At 44.3% G+C, this 16,793-nt stretch overlaps 1 protein-coding gene across 7 annotated transcripts in view; it reads right to left on the bottom strand.

Annotated features, from left to right (window-relative positions):
• Window positions 1-11,731: 11,731 nt before the first annotated feature.
• trpm2 (transient receptor potential cation channel, subfamily M, member 2) overlaps window positions 11,732-16,793 on the bottom strand; it is a 347,573-nt gene continuing 342,511 nt past the window's right edge. For 6 of the 7 annotated variants that reach the window (XM_068036234.1, XM_068036230.1, XM_068036232.1 and 3 more), the window contains exons 32-34: window positions 14,653-14,754; window positions 13,737-13,838; window positions 11,732-12,140 (exon numbers count right to left, since the gene is read on the bottom strand). In XM_068036234.1, coding sequence (XP_067892335.1) covers window positions 11,961-12,140; window positions 13,737-13,838; window positions 14,653-14,754 — 384 coding nt within the window. In that variant the 3' untranslated portion in view covers window positions 11,732-11,960. The remainder of the gene's footprint in view (window positions 12,141-13,736; window positions 13,839-14,652; window positions 14,755-16,793) is intronic. The other variant, XM_068036236.1, reaches the window with a different exon arrangement.

Below are 16,793 nucleotides of genomic sequence, written 5' to 3'. Positions count from 1 at the left end.
GCACTTGGAGAGGTGTGAGTTACTTAAGGAGAGCCAGCATGGTTTACCAAAAGGCAGACTGTGTTTGACTAACCTAACTGAATGATGTGACAGAGAAGGTTGATGAAAAGAATGCAATAGATGTTGTCTATATGAATTTCAAGCAAGCATTTAGCAAACTACTGCACAAAAGGCTGGTTAACAAAATTGAAGCTCTAGACCAGAAACTGAACTGGAGCAGCCACATAAGTACAAGAGCAGATCAGAGGCTAGGAATCCTGTGGGTGAGTAACTCACCTCCTGACTCCCCAAAGCCATCTACAAGGCACAAGTCAGGAGTGTGATGGAATACTCTCCACTTGCCTGGATGGGTGCAGCTCCAAGAACATTCGAGAAGTTCGACATCATCCAGGACAAAGCAGCCCGCTTGATTGGCACTCCATCCACAAACATTCACTCCCTCCACCACTGACGCACAGTGTCAACAGTGTGTACCATCTACAAGATGCACTGCAGCAATTCCCCAAGGCTCCTTTGACAGCACCTTCCAAACCCGCAACCTCTTCTACCTAAAAGGACAAGGGTGGCAGATACATGGGAACACCACCATCTGCAAGTTCCTCTCCATGCCACACACCATGCTGACTTGGATCTATGTCACCGTTCCTTCACTGTTCCTGGGTCAAAATCCTGGAACTCCCTTCCGAATAGCACGGTGGGTATACCTACACCCCAAGGACTGCAGCAGTTCAAGAAGGCAGCTCACCACCACCTTCTTAAGGACAATCAGGGATGGGTAATTAATGCTGGCCTAGCCAGTGATGCCCACATCCCATGAACAAATAAAAAAAATAGGAGCGTCAGTGTCAGCTTGGCTAAACAATTAGCTTAAGGACAGAAAACAACAAGTTGTGGCAAATGGTTGATTTTCAGACTAGAGGATGGTAGACAGTGGTGTTCTCCAAGTGACAGTATCCAACTGTGATGAGAAGCGGTTTATGTTGTCTGATGCAACATAAATGATATGCATGGAGTTTAGTTGATTGAAGATCTCAAACAGGTTTATTAATAGCTAACATGTATATAGAGTGCATAGCTATGCATTTACAGAATCTGCCTCTTGGTGTTACAGTTACAGAGTGAGTCTGGCTGACAGTCATATGACTGTGTCCTGGTACTTGGCTCATTAGCATATTAAGATGTTAAAGGTATATTACACTTAAAGACATTCACACAACATGCCCTTCTTTCTAAAGGTATGTCTCCTATGCTAAAAGTAAGAACATATAAAATTAGACAACATCAAAATTATTTACACATAGATAGAGATTGTGAAGTTTACAGATATAGAGGCTCAAATGTTCATAAATCGTTTCCGTCGTTTGACAACTCTTGCTCGGGGAGTTTGTGTCTCATCTGTTGCTGTTCTTTCTGAAGTTTCTCCCTCTCTGCATTCAGTTTTTGTTGCTCTGCCTTCAGCCTGCTAACATACTCTGCTGCTTTTCTCAAGATGGCTACCTTTGAGGCCTTGTCTTTCTTGGAAGGTTCTGACATCTCATCTCGAAGAACCAACAGACAATGCTTCAACTCATTCCTCCTCTGCTCGTTAGGACATTGCGTGTCCTTTGCCTCTCCTTATCCTCTGCATTTGAAGTCTTGCAGATCAAGTTTGAGGACTTGTAGAGGAAGAGTACTTAGTCTCATAGAGAAAGCTGTCCTTTCGGGCTCTTTGTAGTGCTGGTGGTTCTCTCGAGAGCAGACGGGAAAGCGTGGCATAGTTGTACTGTTGCTGGGTTTCCAGACTGCACCATTTGATGCTGGCCAGGATCTGCGAGTGGGTTCCGGTCCTTGGAGATTACCCTTGGGGAGTGTTCTTGAGTAGAGAGACCTTGGCGTGCAAGTACATAGCTCCCTGAAAGTGGCAACACAGGTAGAAAGGGTGGTGAAGGCGGCATATGGCATGCTTGCCTTCATTGGCCGAGGCATTGAGTACAAGAGTTGGAACGTCATGTTACAGCTGTACATAACGTTGGTTAGTCCGCATTTGGAGTACTGTGTGCAGTTTTGGTCGCCGCACTACAGGAAAGATGTGATTAAGCTAGAGAGGGTGCAGAAAAGATTCACAAGGATGTTGCCTGGTTTGGAGGGCTTGAGTTATAAAGAGAGATTGGATACGCTGGGTCTATTTTCCCTGCAGCGAAGGAGGCTGAGAGGGGACATGATAGAGGTATATAAAATTATATAAATTATGTAAATTACAGGAGGTTTAAAGGGGATCAAAGGGGTAAATGTTTCACACAAAGAATAGTGGGTATCTGGAATGAGCAGCCTGAGGAGGTGGTGGAGGCAGGAATAGTAGCAACATTTAAGAGGCATCTGGACAGGTACTTGAATGAGCAAGGCATAGAGGGATATGGAATTAATGCAGGCAGGTGGGATTAGTATAGATAGGCATTATGGTCGGCATGGACACGGTGGGCCGAAGGCACTGTTTCTATGCTGTACAACTTTATGACTCTATGACCCCTTGGATAGTTATGATGTTGAGGTCCTTACACGCTGGCAGTTCTGCCACTGCTGGTCCGCTCATGTCTACTAGGTAGAATATTTGTGGTTTCCATGCCGACTTGCCATAGCTGCATTGCATTGTTAATGTGTCACTGCAAGGGATGGATGACCCGTTGTATGCAGATAACTTGAACTTGGCAGTCGTCAGTTGTATTCGGACTGGTAGGATATTTGCACTAGCACTGGTGTCAATCTTGACCTTGAGTGTATGCTTTCCAGCTTTCTTTGGGCACATGATGTTAATAGTGGTGAAAGCTTCCAGTTTTTTGACTACATCAAAGTGATGTGTAAGCTTCACAATGTGGAACGCCTGTTTTTTTAGAGATACAGCACTGAAACAGGCCCTTCGGCCCACCGAGTCTGCGCCGACCATCAACCACCCATTTATACTAATCCTACACTAATTCCATATTCCTACCACATCCCCACCTGTCCCTATATTTCCCTACCACCTACCTATACTAGGGGCAATTTATAATGGCCAATTTACCTACCAACCTGCAAGTCTTTTGGCTTGTGGGAGGAAACCGGAGCACCCGGAGAAAACCCACGCAGACACAGGGAGAACTTGCAAACTCCACACAGGCAGTACCCAGAATTGAACCTGGGTCGCTGGAGCTGTGAGGCTGCGGTGCTAACCACTGCGCCACTGTGCCGCCCCTGTTTGTCTTCTCGCTGAGAATTGCTTCTCTCTGAGTTTTGTCTCAGGTCTGTTTTGTTGTGGACTTCATGTATTGGCTTGCGTTTGTACAGTGTCTCTGTTGCTTTCTTTGCTGCTGTTGCCCTGTTTTCTGTTTGCCTGTGTCCTGCCGTGACTTCTAACGGTGTCTTTAGAGCCAGAATTTCTGCATAGGCGGTCCACTTTTACACCGCACGCCTTGCGCAGGTCATGGAATGCAGGGCAATTTCACTGTGAGTGGGACAGACCACACTTAGCACACAGCTTGCTTGCTCTTTTCAACCTGGTTTTGGTGCTGATACTGTTGGCTGCTCCTAGTGCTTACAGGTGCTGTTGTCCAGCTACAATGGCTTTGTATTTCCTGCCAACATCCAGTAGTGCCCTTTCTTTTTCCCCAAGAGGTCTTTCTAGAACACTTAAGTGGGTGTTGATACAATCAAAGACTTGCAGGTGATAGGTAAATTGGCTGTTACAAATTGCCCCTAGTGTAGGTAGGTGGTAGGGCATATGGGATTACTGTGGGGTTAGTATAGATGGGTGTGTTGGTCGGCACAGACTCGGTGGGCCAAAGGGCCTGTTTCAGTGCTGTATCTCTAAATAAATAAATAATCACCAGTTCCACTATTCTGGCTGACAGCTCACCTTATGAGAAATCATATTTGTTGCCCTTACTACAGCATTAGCTGTTGCCTGTAGAATATCAATTCCAGGCAGTGAATTTGAAAACTCTCAACCAGAGTTGATCTTATAGCACTTTCCATATCTTTGCAAGATCATTCTGGTCCTGTTCAGACAGTCCAGAGGTATTGATTCTGTGCAATCCCTCATTTCCAATTGCTATCATTATTTTTACAGCCTATTTTTCTAGTTGTGTAATTACTTGGTCTGTGAAACATAATTGCATTCTCTGTTGCAACAGTTTGAACTCAGATAGGATATCCGAGGCTTTCAAGTTCATGCTGGGAAAATTGGTATCCATCTTTCTGCAGTTCCATTGTTTAGAACTTGCTTTATGGCTCTGCACTGGTTCCCCTTTAAAAAAAACTCTGTTCTTTAGACTGGCTGGTCTGATTGACAAGAGTAGCTTGTCTGCTGATCTAGCTTCCAGCACTCTAATCTGTTTGTTTATACAGCTGAACAATAGGCATTTCAAGTGCTCTTTTTTAACTAGCGTTTGTTTGCACAGCCGTTCAAGGGACAATTCTTCATACTTGAGTGGTTTTATGAGTTTTTAAAAACTCTGGCTGAGTGAATGAAAACTCTTCAGCATTCCAGTGATTTAATGGTTTCTTTTTATAGCTCTAGCTGCAGGCTGCATGAATGGAGGATTCCTATGCTTTTGGCTGTTGGATGTCGCCTGTAATGGCTCGGACCCGATCAGCATGAGGGATCATTTGAAAATAATCATCAGCCTGAGATATGGATTGGGTTTTTCCTGTTTTATTCTTTAAAAAAATATCAACTTTACAAGCACCTCAAAGCTTTTTTGTTGCTGTACTGATGGCACACTGACTCACCCACTCACAGAGATTGATTTGCAGCCTGTCATTCAGTGTCTTCAGCTGGAGGTGAGTTTTGTTTTTACATTGTTTGGACTGGTGTTTCTTTTAACTTTCTCTCTTTTTAGCTGTAGGTTGTTTTTAAAGCTGTTTTCCTGTGGTCTTCAATCTTGGATTCTGTCTTTTCACCACAGCTGGCACCATGTAATGAGAAGCTTTTTATGTTGTCTGATACAACATGAATGTGATGCATGGAGTTCAGTTGATTGAAGATCTCCAACAGGTTTATTAATAGCTAACAAGTAACAGTGCAGAGCTAACCATTTACAGGTCTTGCATTTTGTTGTTACAGTTACAGAGTGAGTCTGGCTGGCAGTCACATGGCTGTGTCCTGGTACTTGGCTCATTAGCATACTAAAATCTTAAAGGTACATTATTCTTAAAGGCAATCACACAACACAAATCACTGCTTTTTCAAGGCCCTGTATAATTTCAGCAAATCACTGCTCCTGTACTCGAATCCTCTTGCTATGAAGGCCAACATACTATTTGCCTTTTTACCGCCTGTTGGCCCTGCATGCTTACCTTCAGTGACTGGTGTACGAGAACACCCAGGTCTCGCTGCATATTCCCTTCTCTCAGTTTATAGCTGTTCAGATAATAATCCGCCTTCCTGTTTTTGCTACCAAAGTGGATAACCTCACATTTATCCACATTATACTGTATCTGCCATGCATTAGCCCACACACTCAACTTGTCCAAATCATCCTGAAGCCTCTCTGCATCCTCTTCACAACTCACCCTCCCACCCAGTTTTGTGTCATCTGCAAATTTGGAGATATTACATTTAGTTCCCTCATCTAAACCATTAATATATATTGTGAATAGCTGGGGTCCTAGCACTGATCCCTGCGGTACCCCACTAGTCACTGCCTGCCATTCGGAAAAAGACCCATTTATCCCCATTCTTTGCTTCCTAACTGCCAACCAATTTTCTATCCATCACAATACACTACTCCCAATCCCATGTGCTTTAATTTTACACGCTAATCTCTTATGTGGGACTTTGTCGAAAGCCTTTTGAAAGTCCAAATAAACCACATCCACTGGCTCCCCCTCATCAACTCTACTAGTTACAGCCTCGAAGAATTCTAGTAGATTTGTCAAGCATGATTTCCCTTTTGTAAATCCATGCTGACTCTGTCCGATTCTACCACTGTTCTCCAAGTGCTCTGCTATAAAATCTTTGATAATGGACTCTTGAATTTTCCCCACTACTGACGTCAGGCTGACTGGTTTATAATTCCCTGCTTTCTCTCGACCTCCCTTTTTAAATAGTGGAGTTACATTAGCTACCCTCCAATCTGTAGGAACTGTTCGAGTCTATAGAATCTTGAAAGATGACCACCGATGTATCCACTATTTCTAGGGCTACCTCCTTAAGTACTCTGGGATGCGTACCATCAGGCCCTGGGGATTTATTGGCCTTTAATCCCAACAATTTCCCCAACACCATTTCTCTACTAATACTGATTTCCTTCAGTTCCTCTCTCTCACTAAATCCTGTGTTCCCCAACATTTCTGGTATGATATTTGTCTCCTCCTTTGTGAAGACAGAACCGAATTATGCATTTAGTTGGTCAGCCATTTCTTTCTTCTCCATAATAAATTCCCCTGTTTCTGACTGTAAGGGACCTACATTTGTCTTCACCAATCTTTTTCTCTTCACATACCAATAGAAACTTTTACAGTCAGTTTTTATGTTCCCCGCAAGCTTGCTCTGGTATTCTATTTTCCCCTTCTTAATCAATCCCTTGGTCCTCCTTTGCTGAATTCTAAACTGCTCCCAGTCCTCAGGTCTGTTGTTTTTTTCTGGCAGATTTATATGCCTCTTCCTTGGGTCTAATGCTATCTCTAATTTCCCTTGTAAGTCATGGTTTGGCTACCTTTCCTGTTTTACTTTTGCGTCAGACAGGGATAAACAATTGTTGCAGTTCATCCATGCACTCTTTAAATGTTTGCCATTGCCTATCCACCAAGTAACGTTTCCCAATCCGTCATAGCCAACTCGCGCCTCATAATCTTGTCGTTTCCTTTACGAAGATTCAGGACCCTAGTCTCAGAATCGACTACGTCACTCTCCATCTTGATGAAGAATTCTATCATATTATGTTCGCTCATCCCCAAGGGGTCTCGCACCAGTAGATTGTCAATTATTCCTCTCTCATTACACAATACCCAGTCTAGGATGGCCTGTTCTCTGGTTGGTTCCTCAATGTATTGGTCTAGAAAACCATCCTGTATACACTCCAAGAATTCTTCCTCTAAGGTATTCTGATAATTTGATTTGCCCAATCTATATGTAGATTAAAATCACCCATAATTACAGATTTATCCTTTAAACAATGAGAATGATGCCAATCAACTACAACAGAACATTGATCGGCTAGCAGAATGGACAGACAAGTGGCAGATGGAATTTAATACAGAGAAGTATGAGGTGATGCATTTTGGCAGGAGGGATAGAGAGAGGCTTTTAGACTTAATGCCAAAGTTTTAAAGTGTGTTCAGGGCCAGAAGGACCTGGGGGGTCCATTTGCATAGATTTTTGAAGGTGGCACGACATATTGAGAGAGTGGTTAGTAAAGCATATGGGATCTTAGGCTTCATAAATAGAGGCATTGAGTACAAAAGCAGGGAAGTTATGCTGAACATTAAGCTCTGGTTAGGTCACAACGTGAGTAATTGCATGCACTTCTGGTCACCACACTTTAGGAAGGATGTGAGGGTCCTTGAGAGGGTGCAGAGAAGATTTACCAGAATGGTTCCGGCGACGAGGGAATTTAGTTAAAATGCTAGGAGATCTGATAGAGGTGTACAAGATTATGACAGTTTTTGATAAGGTAGACAAAGAAAACCCTTTGCCTGACACTACAAGGACTAGGGATAAAGATTTAAGGTTTTTGGCAAAAGATACAGGGGGAATGTGAGGAAGAACTTAGTTACGCAATAAGTGGAACTCCCCGCCTACCAGGGTGGTGGAAGTGGAGACGATCTTCGATTTCTAAAGGAAATTGGATGGACACTTAAGGAAAATGAACTTTCTGGGCTACGAGGATAGAGCAAGGGACTGGGACTGACTGGATTACTCTACAGAGAACCGGCATGGACCCAATGCATCAAATGACCTCCTTCTGTACCATTAAGACTCTATGAGGTAGTAAGTATTCGTGCCAAGAGTCAATCACTATTGTGAGTGAGATATTGATCCTGAGAGTGGATCGCTGTCCTGTATGAGGTTTTGGTTCTGGGAGCTGATCACTGTACCAAGCAATATGTTTGTGCAGGGAGTGGATCACTGACCCAAGTGTGGGATCAGAACTAAGAGTCGATCACTGGCCCAAGCAAGGTATTTCTACTGAGAGTGGATCACTAACTTGAGCAAGGTATCAATAATGCAAGTTGATTACTGATATGAGGCACACAATTTAAGTGGTTTGTGCAGTTGCTGTCTCAGATGCTGGAGTGTGCTAATTCCATCAGCAGACACCTGTTACTAAGCCAATGACATCTGCAATGGCTCAGCCATGTTCATTGAATGGATGATGGCGGTATACCCAAAGAACTTCTGTATGATGAACTGGCAACAGGGTCATGAAATGCTGGATGTCCATGCCTCTGCTACAAGGACACCTGCAAGTGAGTTATGAAGATGGCGGACATTAACACAGACAACTGGGAGACAGTCGCTGATGCCCGGGATCTCTGGAAGTTGGAGGAGCATCAGAAGAGGCGAGGAGAAACAGAAAGCTCAGCTGGCTGAGAAGTGGGCCCAGAGAAAAGAGGCCAGAGAATCCTGCACCTTCTCAGCCCACTGCCTTCATCTGCAGCAAGAGTGACAGACACTGTCATGTCAGAGTGGGACTCCCGAGATACACCACGCAATGTTTAGCACAGAGTTGACCACCAAGGCGCAAACCATCATCTCAGGAGACAGAAGGCTGCCAGTGACTTGAAAACAGGAATAATGTTGGGTGGGGATCCCTTGCCCAAGTGTGGGAGGGGGCATATAAAGTGGATCACTCATGCATTGACAAAATCACGGGATCAATGATTGATGAGATATTGGTGCTAGTAGTGAATCACTGAGCGAGGAGAGGTATCAGTGCCGGGAATGGACCAATGATCCAAATGAAGCATCAGTGCCAAAAGTAGATCAATGACCTGAATGAGGCATCAGTGTCAGGCGTGGATCACTGACTGAGTGAGGTATTGGAGCCTGAATTTGATCACCCTCCTGTAGAGGCCTGCTACCCGTCCCGGACCCGACGGCATGTGTCGGGTCAGGTCGGGTCCATCTTCAGGGTATGGCTTTCGGACTCGGGTCGGGTCGGGCAGAGTCCAGATCGAGTCGGGTTGGGTCGGGCCGGACACACACGGTAAGTGCTCTGCTGGTAAGTATTAAAATTTTAAAACTTACCTGAGCTGGGAGTCTGGGACAAAACTGAGTCTGCGCAGTGAGCGAGTGACGTCACTATGACATCATGGTGCATGCGCTGCAGCTTCGTGGAGCTTCTCAGTTGGAAGGTAAGTAAAGGGATGGTCAGGTAGGGCTCGGGTCAGGTCGAGTCTGGGCGGGATCGGGTCGGGTCGGGCTCGGGGCAAAATCGGAGAGACTCAGGCCAGGCGGGCTTGGGTCCGCTGTGGTTCGGTCGGGTTCTTTTTTCCCGACCTGAGCAGGCCGCTACCCTCCAGAGTGTGCTACAGGAGTGGTGTTCTGTCCCGAACAAAGTATTGCTGCTTGGAGTGGATCACTGACCCAATCAGGGTATTGAAGCTGAGAGTGGATCATGGTGCTGAGCAAGGTATCAGTGAGGTATCAGTGTCAGGAGTGCATCACTAACCAGAGTGATGTATGCAAGTGAACTACTCTCCCGAGTGAGGTATTTCTGCTTGGAGAAGATCACTGACCAGAGTAAAATATTGGTGCTGGGAATAGATGCATCATTGCCAGGAGTTGGTCGCTTCCCAGATTGAGGAATGAGCACTGGGAATGGATCAGTGACGTATTAGTGCTGCAGTGGATCACTTGTCCAGTATTCTCTCTCTCCCTCTCTCAGTATTGAGCAGTCCGAGGAACCACAGAAATCCTGGTATCTATTACTGATCATCGCAGAGCAGCAGATATGACCCATTGGCCTAACTTCTCAGTTAGAGTGTCATAACCATGTTACAATCACCTGCTTCATGGTTTGTATTAATATTTTAGAGGTAACTTTTAATTTGGGAATTGAATTTTTTTAATGTAAGACAAATGAAAACACCAGGTTTGAGAAGCTGACAAACAAATCTGGGGTGGTTACAAATTAAAGTGTAGTCCATGTTTATTTAGTAAGGTCAGAATGGGAAGTGTGGAGATGATGTGGCTGCAGGTCTCCCGGACAAGGGTTTAAATTATTCATATGACTTCCCAGAACAAAGAAGATTTGGAGTAGGAAAACTTTTGCTTAAATTGCTATCTGGGTCATTCCACATGCACCATGTTGCAATGGAGATAGATGTTGCTAGGGAGATGTCTTTTAGATTAGATTAGATTAGAGATACAGCACTGAAACAGGCCCTTCGGCCCACCGAGTCTGTGCCGAACATCAACCACCCATTTATACTAATCCTACACTAATCCCATATTCCTACCAAACATCCCCACCTGTCCCTACATTTCCCTACCACCTACCTATACTAGTGACAATTTATAATGGTCAATTTACCTACCAACCTGCAAGTCGTTTGGCTGTGGGAGGAAACCGGAGCACCCGGAGAAAACCCACGCAGACACAGGGAGAACTTGCAAACTCCACACAGGCAGTACCCGGAATCGAACCCGGGTCCCTGGAGCTGTGAGGCTGCGGTGCTAACCACTGCGCCACTGTGCCGCCCCTGGACATTTGGGATCAGGTTTTTTTTTGGTGTGTTTGCTGACACAGGCAGCGAGTTGGCTTCAGACAAGTTAGGTGGCTTTTAGAAAGATGTTGGCTTTGAAAGCAGTTGAACTGGGGAGAGGGTGTAGTGGCACCATCATTGAACTAGTAATCCAGAGGCCCAGGCTACTGCCTGCCGGCATGGGTTCAGACCCCACCACAACAGCTGGTGGAATATAAATGTAATTAATTAAAAATCTGGAATTGAAAGCTAGTCTTAGTAATGGTGCCATGAAACTATCATCGATTGCTGTAAAAAGCCATCTGGTTCACTAATGTCCTTTTGGGAAGGAAATCTTCCTACATGTTATTCCAGACTCACAACAATATAGTTGACTCTTAACTGCTCTCTGAAATGGCCTAGCAAGCCACTCAGTTGTCAAGGACAATTAAGGATGTGCAACAAATGCTGGCCTTGCCAGCGATGCCCACATCCCATAAAAGAATAAAAAAAACTCAGGAGTAAAGAAGCTGTCAGGAACCAGGGGTGTTTTTGTTGTGAGGCAGGCCCACACTCAAGCTGGGAAAACCAGATTCGTGAGGTGTTGAAGATGAACTGGAGGATTTGCCTCGCCGAAGCTAGTAGGAGAATCCCCAGGAAATCTCAAGCCTCAGAAGACAGCTGAGAAACGATGGAATTGAAGTAAATTCCCAAGAGCTGTGGTACACTTTGGATTGGTCCCAGTAGAAGTGAACAAACCACCAAGATTCTGTAACGTATAGGGAAATTTTTGGGATGCAAGATTTTGTTCTGTAAGATTTTAAGTTTAAAATATAAAGGTCTCATTTGTAGCGTTGTTAGTAGCGTTTTGCCTTGTTTAACTCTTGTACAGTAAATTTTTTGTTTAAAATGTGAAATCTTGTGGTCTATTTCAGTAGTAACTTTCAAAAAGAGAAAGTCAAATTCCCAGTTAACGGTCCTTGATGGGATTGTAACAGCAGCAGGAATTCTGCTTATTGGCTCCTCAAGGGTTTAAAGCATAATAAGGTGACAACATTGTGCAATATTTCAATAGATTATATCTCCCTTTAATAGCAGGATTAGAGCATGGAACACAAGCGCAAGCTGCCAGTTTACAGGCATTGGGTGCACCTTTATCAGAGCAGCTACTGAGATTCTTTTTACCCTATTTGCAGATGCAATATCTGGTTGGTGTTTCATCGGGTGAGTTGTATCCATCTCCCTTGTGCTCGGGTGTTCCACGTTGGTTCAGATTGACTCAACTTGAATACTGGTCTTCCCATGGAGCCAACAACTCAGAAATAGGCCCCATGGATCTCAGTCACTGTCTGCAGGTAGTCCTTGTACAGCACACACACTGGTACACCCTGCTCAACAACCTGCCATTGCACTGATATTTGCTGCACTCTGTTCTCCACCATCAAAGGAATCTTCATTTGTCTACTCATCCCAGATCCGCCTCTACTTGTGATTGTCTTTAGAAGGAAACGAAACAGACGGAAAGATCAGTTTCAAATTTCTGGAGGTTTACCTTACAGCTGCGACAGACAGTTTTACTTCTCTCTCTCTCCTCCACCCCTGATGACAATGAGTCACATTGGGACCATTAGCCCAACCAACCAAACGTTTTCATGTGTGAGCCCTGGCGCTGACTCTGGTGGGCTATTTCACTATTAAGGCATCACGGTTGAGTACAATACTTTTCTTGCCCCAAGTCTGCACATATCTAAGTAGGGGGCAGTAGATAGTGGCCAGGAACAGAAACTATGGCCAATTGGTTCCTCCTACACCCTCACTGAAGGACACTGAGGCAAATAGAATCTGTTCTGTTGTTTCCCTAGCTGAGCTCAGTACAGACTCGGGATGCTATTTGAGATCTTTTTGCTCTGTATAGCTCAGTACCACCATAAACATCTTTAAAGATTGGGACAGAATTCAAACCTGCCAAATGGAAACATGAATTTTGTCATAAGGGACACTACTTGAAACATTTTACTGGACATTACAAAGAACTTGTTTCAAAAACATAACTGACCAGCTGAAAACATGGTTGCACATTTGCATTCTGTAAAGACCAGGACTAGTAGAGAGACAGTTGAATAGAGAGACAATGGGAGTGCTCACTGATTCAATTAGCGAGATGGGTTTTGCCAATAGTGATGATCAAAAGACACCAACAGCTTTTGACGTTATAAGAGACTAAAATCCATCTCCCACCGAGTATGTCTGGGAGACTCTGAAATCCAGCAGCCCTCCCAGAAGCTGCTGTTTCAGAAAAAGAGATGCTCACATGATCTACCTGCTGGTAAGACTGGGGTTTTTTGAATTGTGCCACACAAAGAAAAAGACTGCAACTGGACTAGCAGAAAAAAAGTCCCTCTCTCTGTCTCTGTCTTTCCAGCAAAGTCCCAAGAAACCCATGGTGGCAGCTTAAGACTTCAAGACTACAGACAAAGTCCCCCTTCGGCCTTCTGGTACCAGAGAAACAAGTCTGCAATTGTGCATGTGACCCCAGCGAGGACTCCCAGACCTTAACTTCAATCAAGGACATTACATCAAAGACACAAAAGACAGTACCCGTATTCCATTTACTGTCAACTGTATTTCAACTGCCCCCACCCCCTTAATTCTTTCTCCCTCCCTATTTGTGTGTGCGTGCCTCTCATATGCATGAGAACATGGTTGCGTTGCATATTTTAGTAATTTTAACCAAGTTAGAGTGAGGCTAATAAACTTACATATTTCTTGTTTAAACCTAAGAAACCTGTCTTATTGGTTCATTTGCAATTGTAATGAGAGTGCAGTGAGCAAGGGCTCACTGAGGTGTAAGCTCAAGTCCCTGTGTTTTAAAAGGTAAGCCCTGTTATGGCCAAACTAGAGAAGAGGTAAGAGGGGAGCCTGAGACCCCTTCCTCACCCGGTCATAACAAGATCATTCATACGGCAAATCCCAGAGTAGAGCTAACTGGCTACAAGCAATGCCTCTTGGTGCCTACAATCTGACTCAAACAATACAAATGAACTAAACATCATGTTTGTTTAAATAACTTCTGCAGTGTAACAAAAACTCACATTTAGGAATGGATTGTCATCATTCAAGTGGAAATTGAGAGCCATTGTTTCAATCCATGCATTATCTGTGTTCCGTGGGTCATCCACATATCCGCTATAAACCTGGAACGCACATAAACCAGCATTTCAGATCAACTCAGATTGAGGTTCAATGTTCATCCCTACTCCATAACAGAACTGTTGACCAGCATTAAACACTGACAGAGAAGCCATTTGCTATAGAACTCAAAGTGAGAAGAGGCAGAGACACCAAACAGGGAGTCAGAGACCAGGAGGCACAGAGAGGAGAGATATAGGCATAGGAGATGAAGGCACAGGAGGTGCAAACTAGAAACCAAAGGGAGATATAGATAAGACGAAGACTCCAAGTCCACAAGCAGAGGAGCCATGATCTTATAGAATGGTGGATCAGGCTCGAGGGGCTGATTAGCCTACTCCTGCTCCTTGTTCGTATGTTCATAAGTTGGGCAATCATGAGAGATGAGAAGTAGGTAGACAAAGTGCAGACAAGACACTGCACTGGATGATGCATTTTGAAGACACCCAGACAAAATGATTTACTGTTTCAGCAAGTAGTTAAGATGACGCTATTTGATGTTAGGGACTGTTGCTCCCCTTTTCAGGGAAGATTTTTCATCCACGTTTCTGAATGTGACACAATCAGCTGGTTAACACTGCACAAATAATTTAACATTGGTGTGAAGTCATGGTGATGCTAAACATGGAATGGAAATGGCATGTGAAGCCTGAACTGATTCCAAAGCAAAGTGGAGTGAGCTTAGGCCCTGCGCCTCTGGATTCAGGCTGTGATTATACAATAAGGTGAAAGGGCTTCACAACAACCCGACTTTGGCAGCATGAATGCACCCAGTGTAACATGACTCTTCAAACTAATTAGCACAAATTTAGCTCCAACCTTGATGGCTTCCTTTCGGAGTTTCTGAAACATGTCCAGTATCTTTGGGTTTAAAATGTGCTTCATTGTCTTTGGGAATGTCTCTCCAGAGTCCAGCACTCCCTGAAGGAAAAAAATAAACAGAGACTTTGCTTATTGAACATGAGCTGCAGATATATTTTCTCTAGCTTTCTCCCTATCTCTCCTGCAGGTGTTGACGTTTGCTGGATTCCATGGTCAGTAGTAGCTCTCCAGCAATGCATTCAAGGGGCCCATTCTGAGTCTAGAAAGTCAGTATCTGCAATCTCTCTCTCTCTCTCAATGTCTGTTTCTTTCTCCGTCTCTCCCATTCTCTCACACATTCTCTCTCTGTTGTTCACACTTTATCTTGATCTTGTTCTCTGTCTTGCGCTGGATCCCTATCTCTGGTGCTCGTGCTCTCTCTCACCCCCGCTGTCTTTCCTTCTCTCTTTTTCAATCTCTTGTTATTTCTCAATCAGACCTTGCTGTGCACAAAATGGTTGCTACGTTTTCTACATTACAACAGCAAGAAAGCGGTGGGTTTTAAAGAGGGCCTGAAAGCAACAGAAAAATTTAGGGAAGGAATCTCAGAATTTAACCCCCAGACAGCTAAAGGAGACACGTAAAACCAATGGGGAGGTCAAAGGAGTGGGGAATGCACATGAGGTTAGAATTAAAGGAGTGCAGACATTTTGAAGGATAGTAGGGCTGGAGAACATGACAGAGATAGGAAGGGGAGATGCCATGGAGTGACTTGAAGATGAAGGCAAGAATTTTAAAATTGAGGCATTGCCAGACCAGGAGCCAATGCACATCAGCGAGCATGGGGTGATGGGTGAGTACAACTTAAGTGTCAGTTAGGATGATGAGTCCTTAATGATCTCCCCACCTTGCGCAAATTTGACTCCATCTTTTTTATGTGTCAGCAGCTCTTTGTCACTACTTCACCATTTCTCATTCAAATTAACATTCTGAATAGAATCTTGAATCAATTCTCTGCCCGATTGCACCACCTCCCACATTTCTCACTCAATTTTTGGTGCTTTTGCGGGAAACCTCCGTACTCCCCAGTGGATAGATCTAGGTGTTTTAACTTTACCTGTTCCTGTATGGATGGGCAATGGCAAAGGACATTTCAGAGAGAGAGAGAGAGAGAGTGTGGAGTCGCTATTATCCCTAATTGAACATTGAACCTTGGGGCTGTCTAGAATCCAGTATTTATCAGATGGTGAGAAGCTGCTGAAGCAAATGTTATTGCTGCTGTGGCCTGTGCAAGTGCTCATAGAGGGATCAAATGTTTTGGCTCACAGGTTATCTGGGTCTACTACTGTTGAATATCCGCCCCACCAGAGGGGGACCAGAAGCTTGGCAATGCTCCTAATTGTCCTTGGGTTTCTCCTTCCCATTGGCTGCTGCCCTATATTGTTCACCATGGTTATCACAACCCTATAAAAAATGCATTCTGGCTCAAAAATAGCCTAAAACTGGTCAGTGATTCATCAGCAGTTGCTAGTGACATTTAATACCTAGTTCACCAACACCAATTTTAAAGTTCTCATTCTCATATTCAAATCTCTCCACGGGGGGTGGCGTAGTGGTATTGTCACTAGATGAGTAATCCAGAGTCCAAGCTAATGCTCTGGGGACATGGGTTCAAATCCCACCATGGCAGGTGGTGAAATCTGAATTCAATTAATAAATCTGGAATTAATAGCTAGTCTAATAGTGACCATGAAACCATTGTTGATTGTTGTAAAAAGCCATCTGGTTCACTAATCTCCTTTCGGGAAGGAAATCTGCCGCCCTTACCTGGTCTGGCCTACATGTGGCTCCAGACCCACAATGTGGTAGGGAAATTAGTAGAGAGCATTCTTTGGGACAGGATTTACTCCCATTTGGAAACAAATGAACTTATTAGCGAGAGGCAGCATGGCTTTGTGAAGGGGAGATCATGTCTCACTAACTTGATTGAGTTTTTTGAGGAAGTAACGAATATTATTGATGAAGGAAGGGCAGTGGATGTTGTCTATATGGACTTCAGTAAAGCCTTTGACAAGGTCCCTCATGGCAGACTGGTACAAAAGGTGAAGTCACACAGGATTAGAGGTGAGCTGGCAAGATGGATACAGAACTGGCTCGGT

The sequence above is a fragment of the Heterodontus francisci genome, chromosome 7 (genome assembly GCF_036365525.1).
Source record: "Heterodontus francisci isolate sHetFra1 chromosome 7, sHetFra1.hap1, whole genome shotgun sequence".
NCBI lineage: Eukaryota > Metazoa > Chordata > Chondrichthyes > Heterodontiformes > Heterodontidae > Heterodontus > Heterodontus francisci.
Note: the sequence above shows the minus strand (reverse complement) of the source record. Positions and strands in the feature narration are given on the sequence as shown.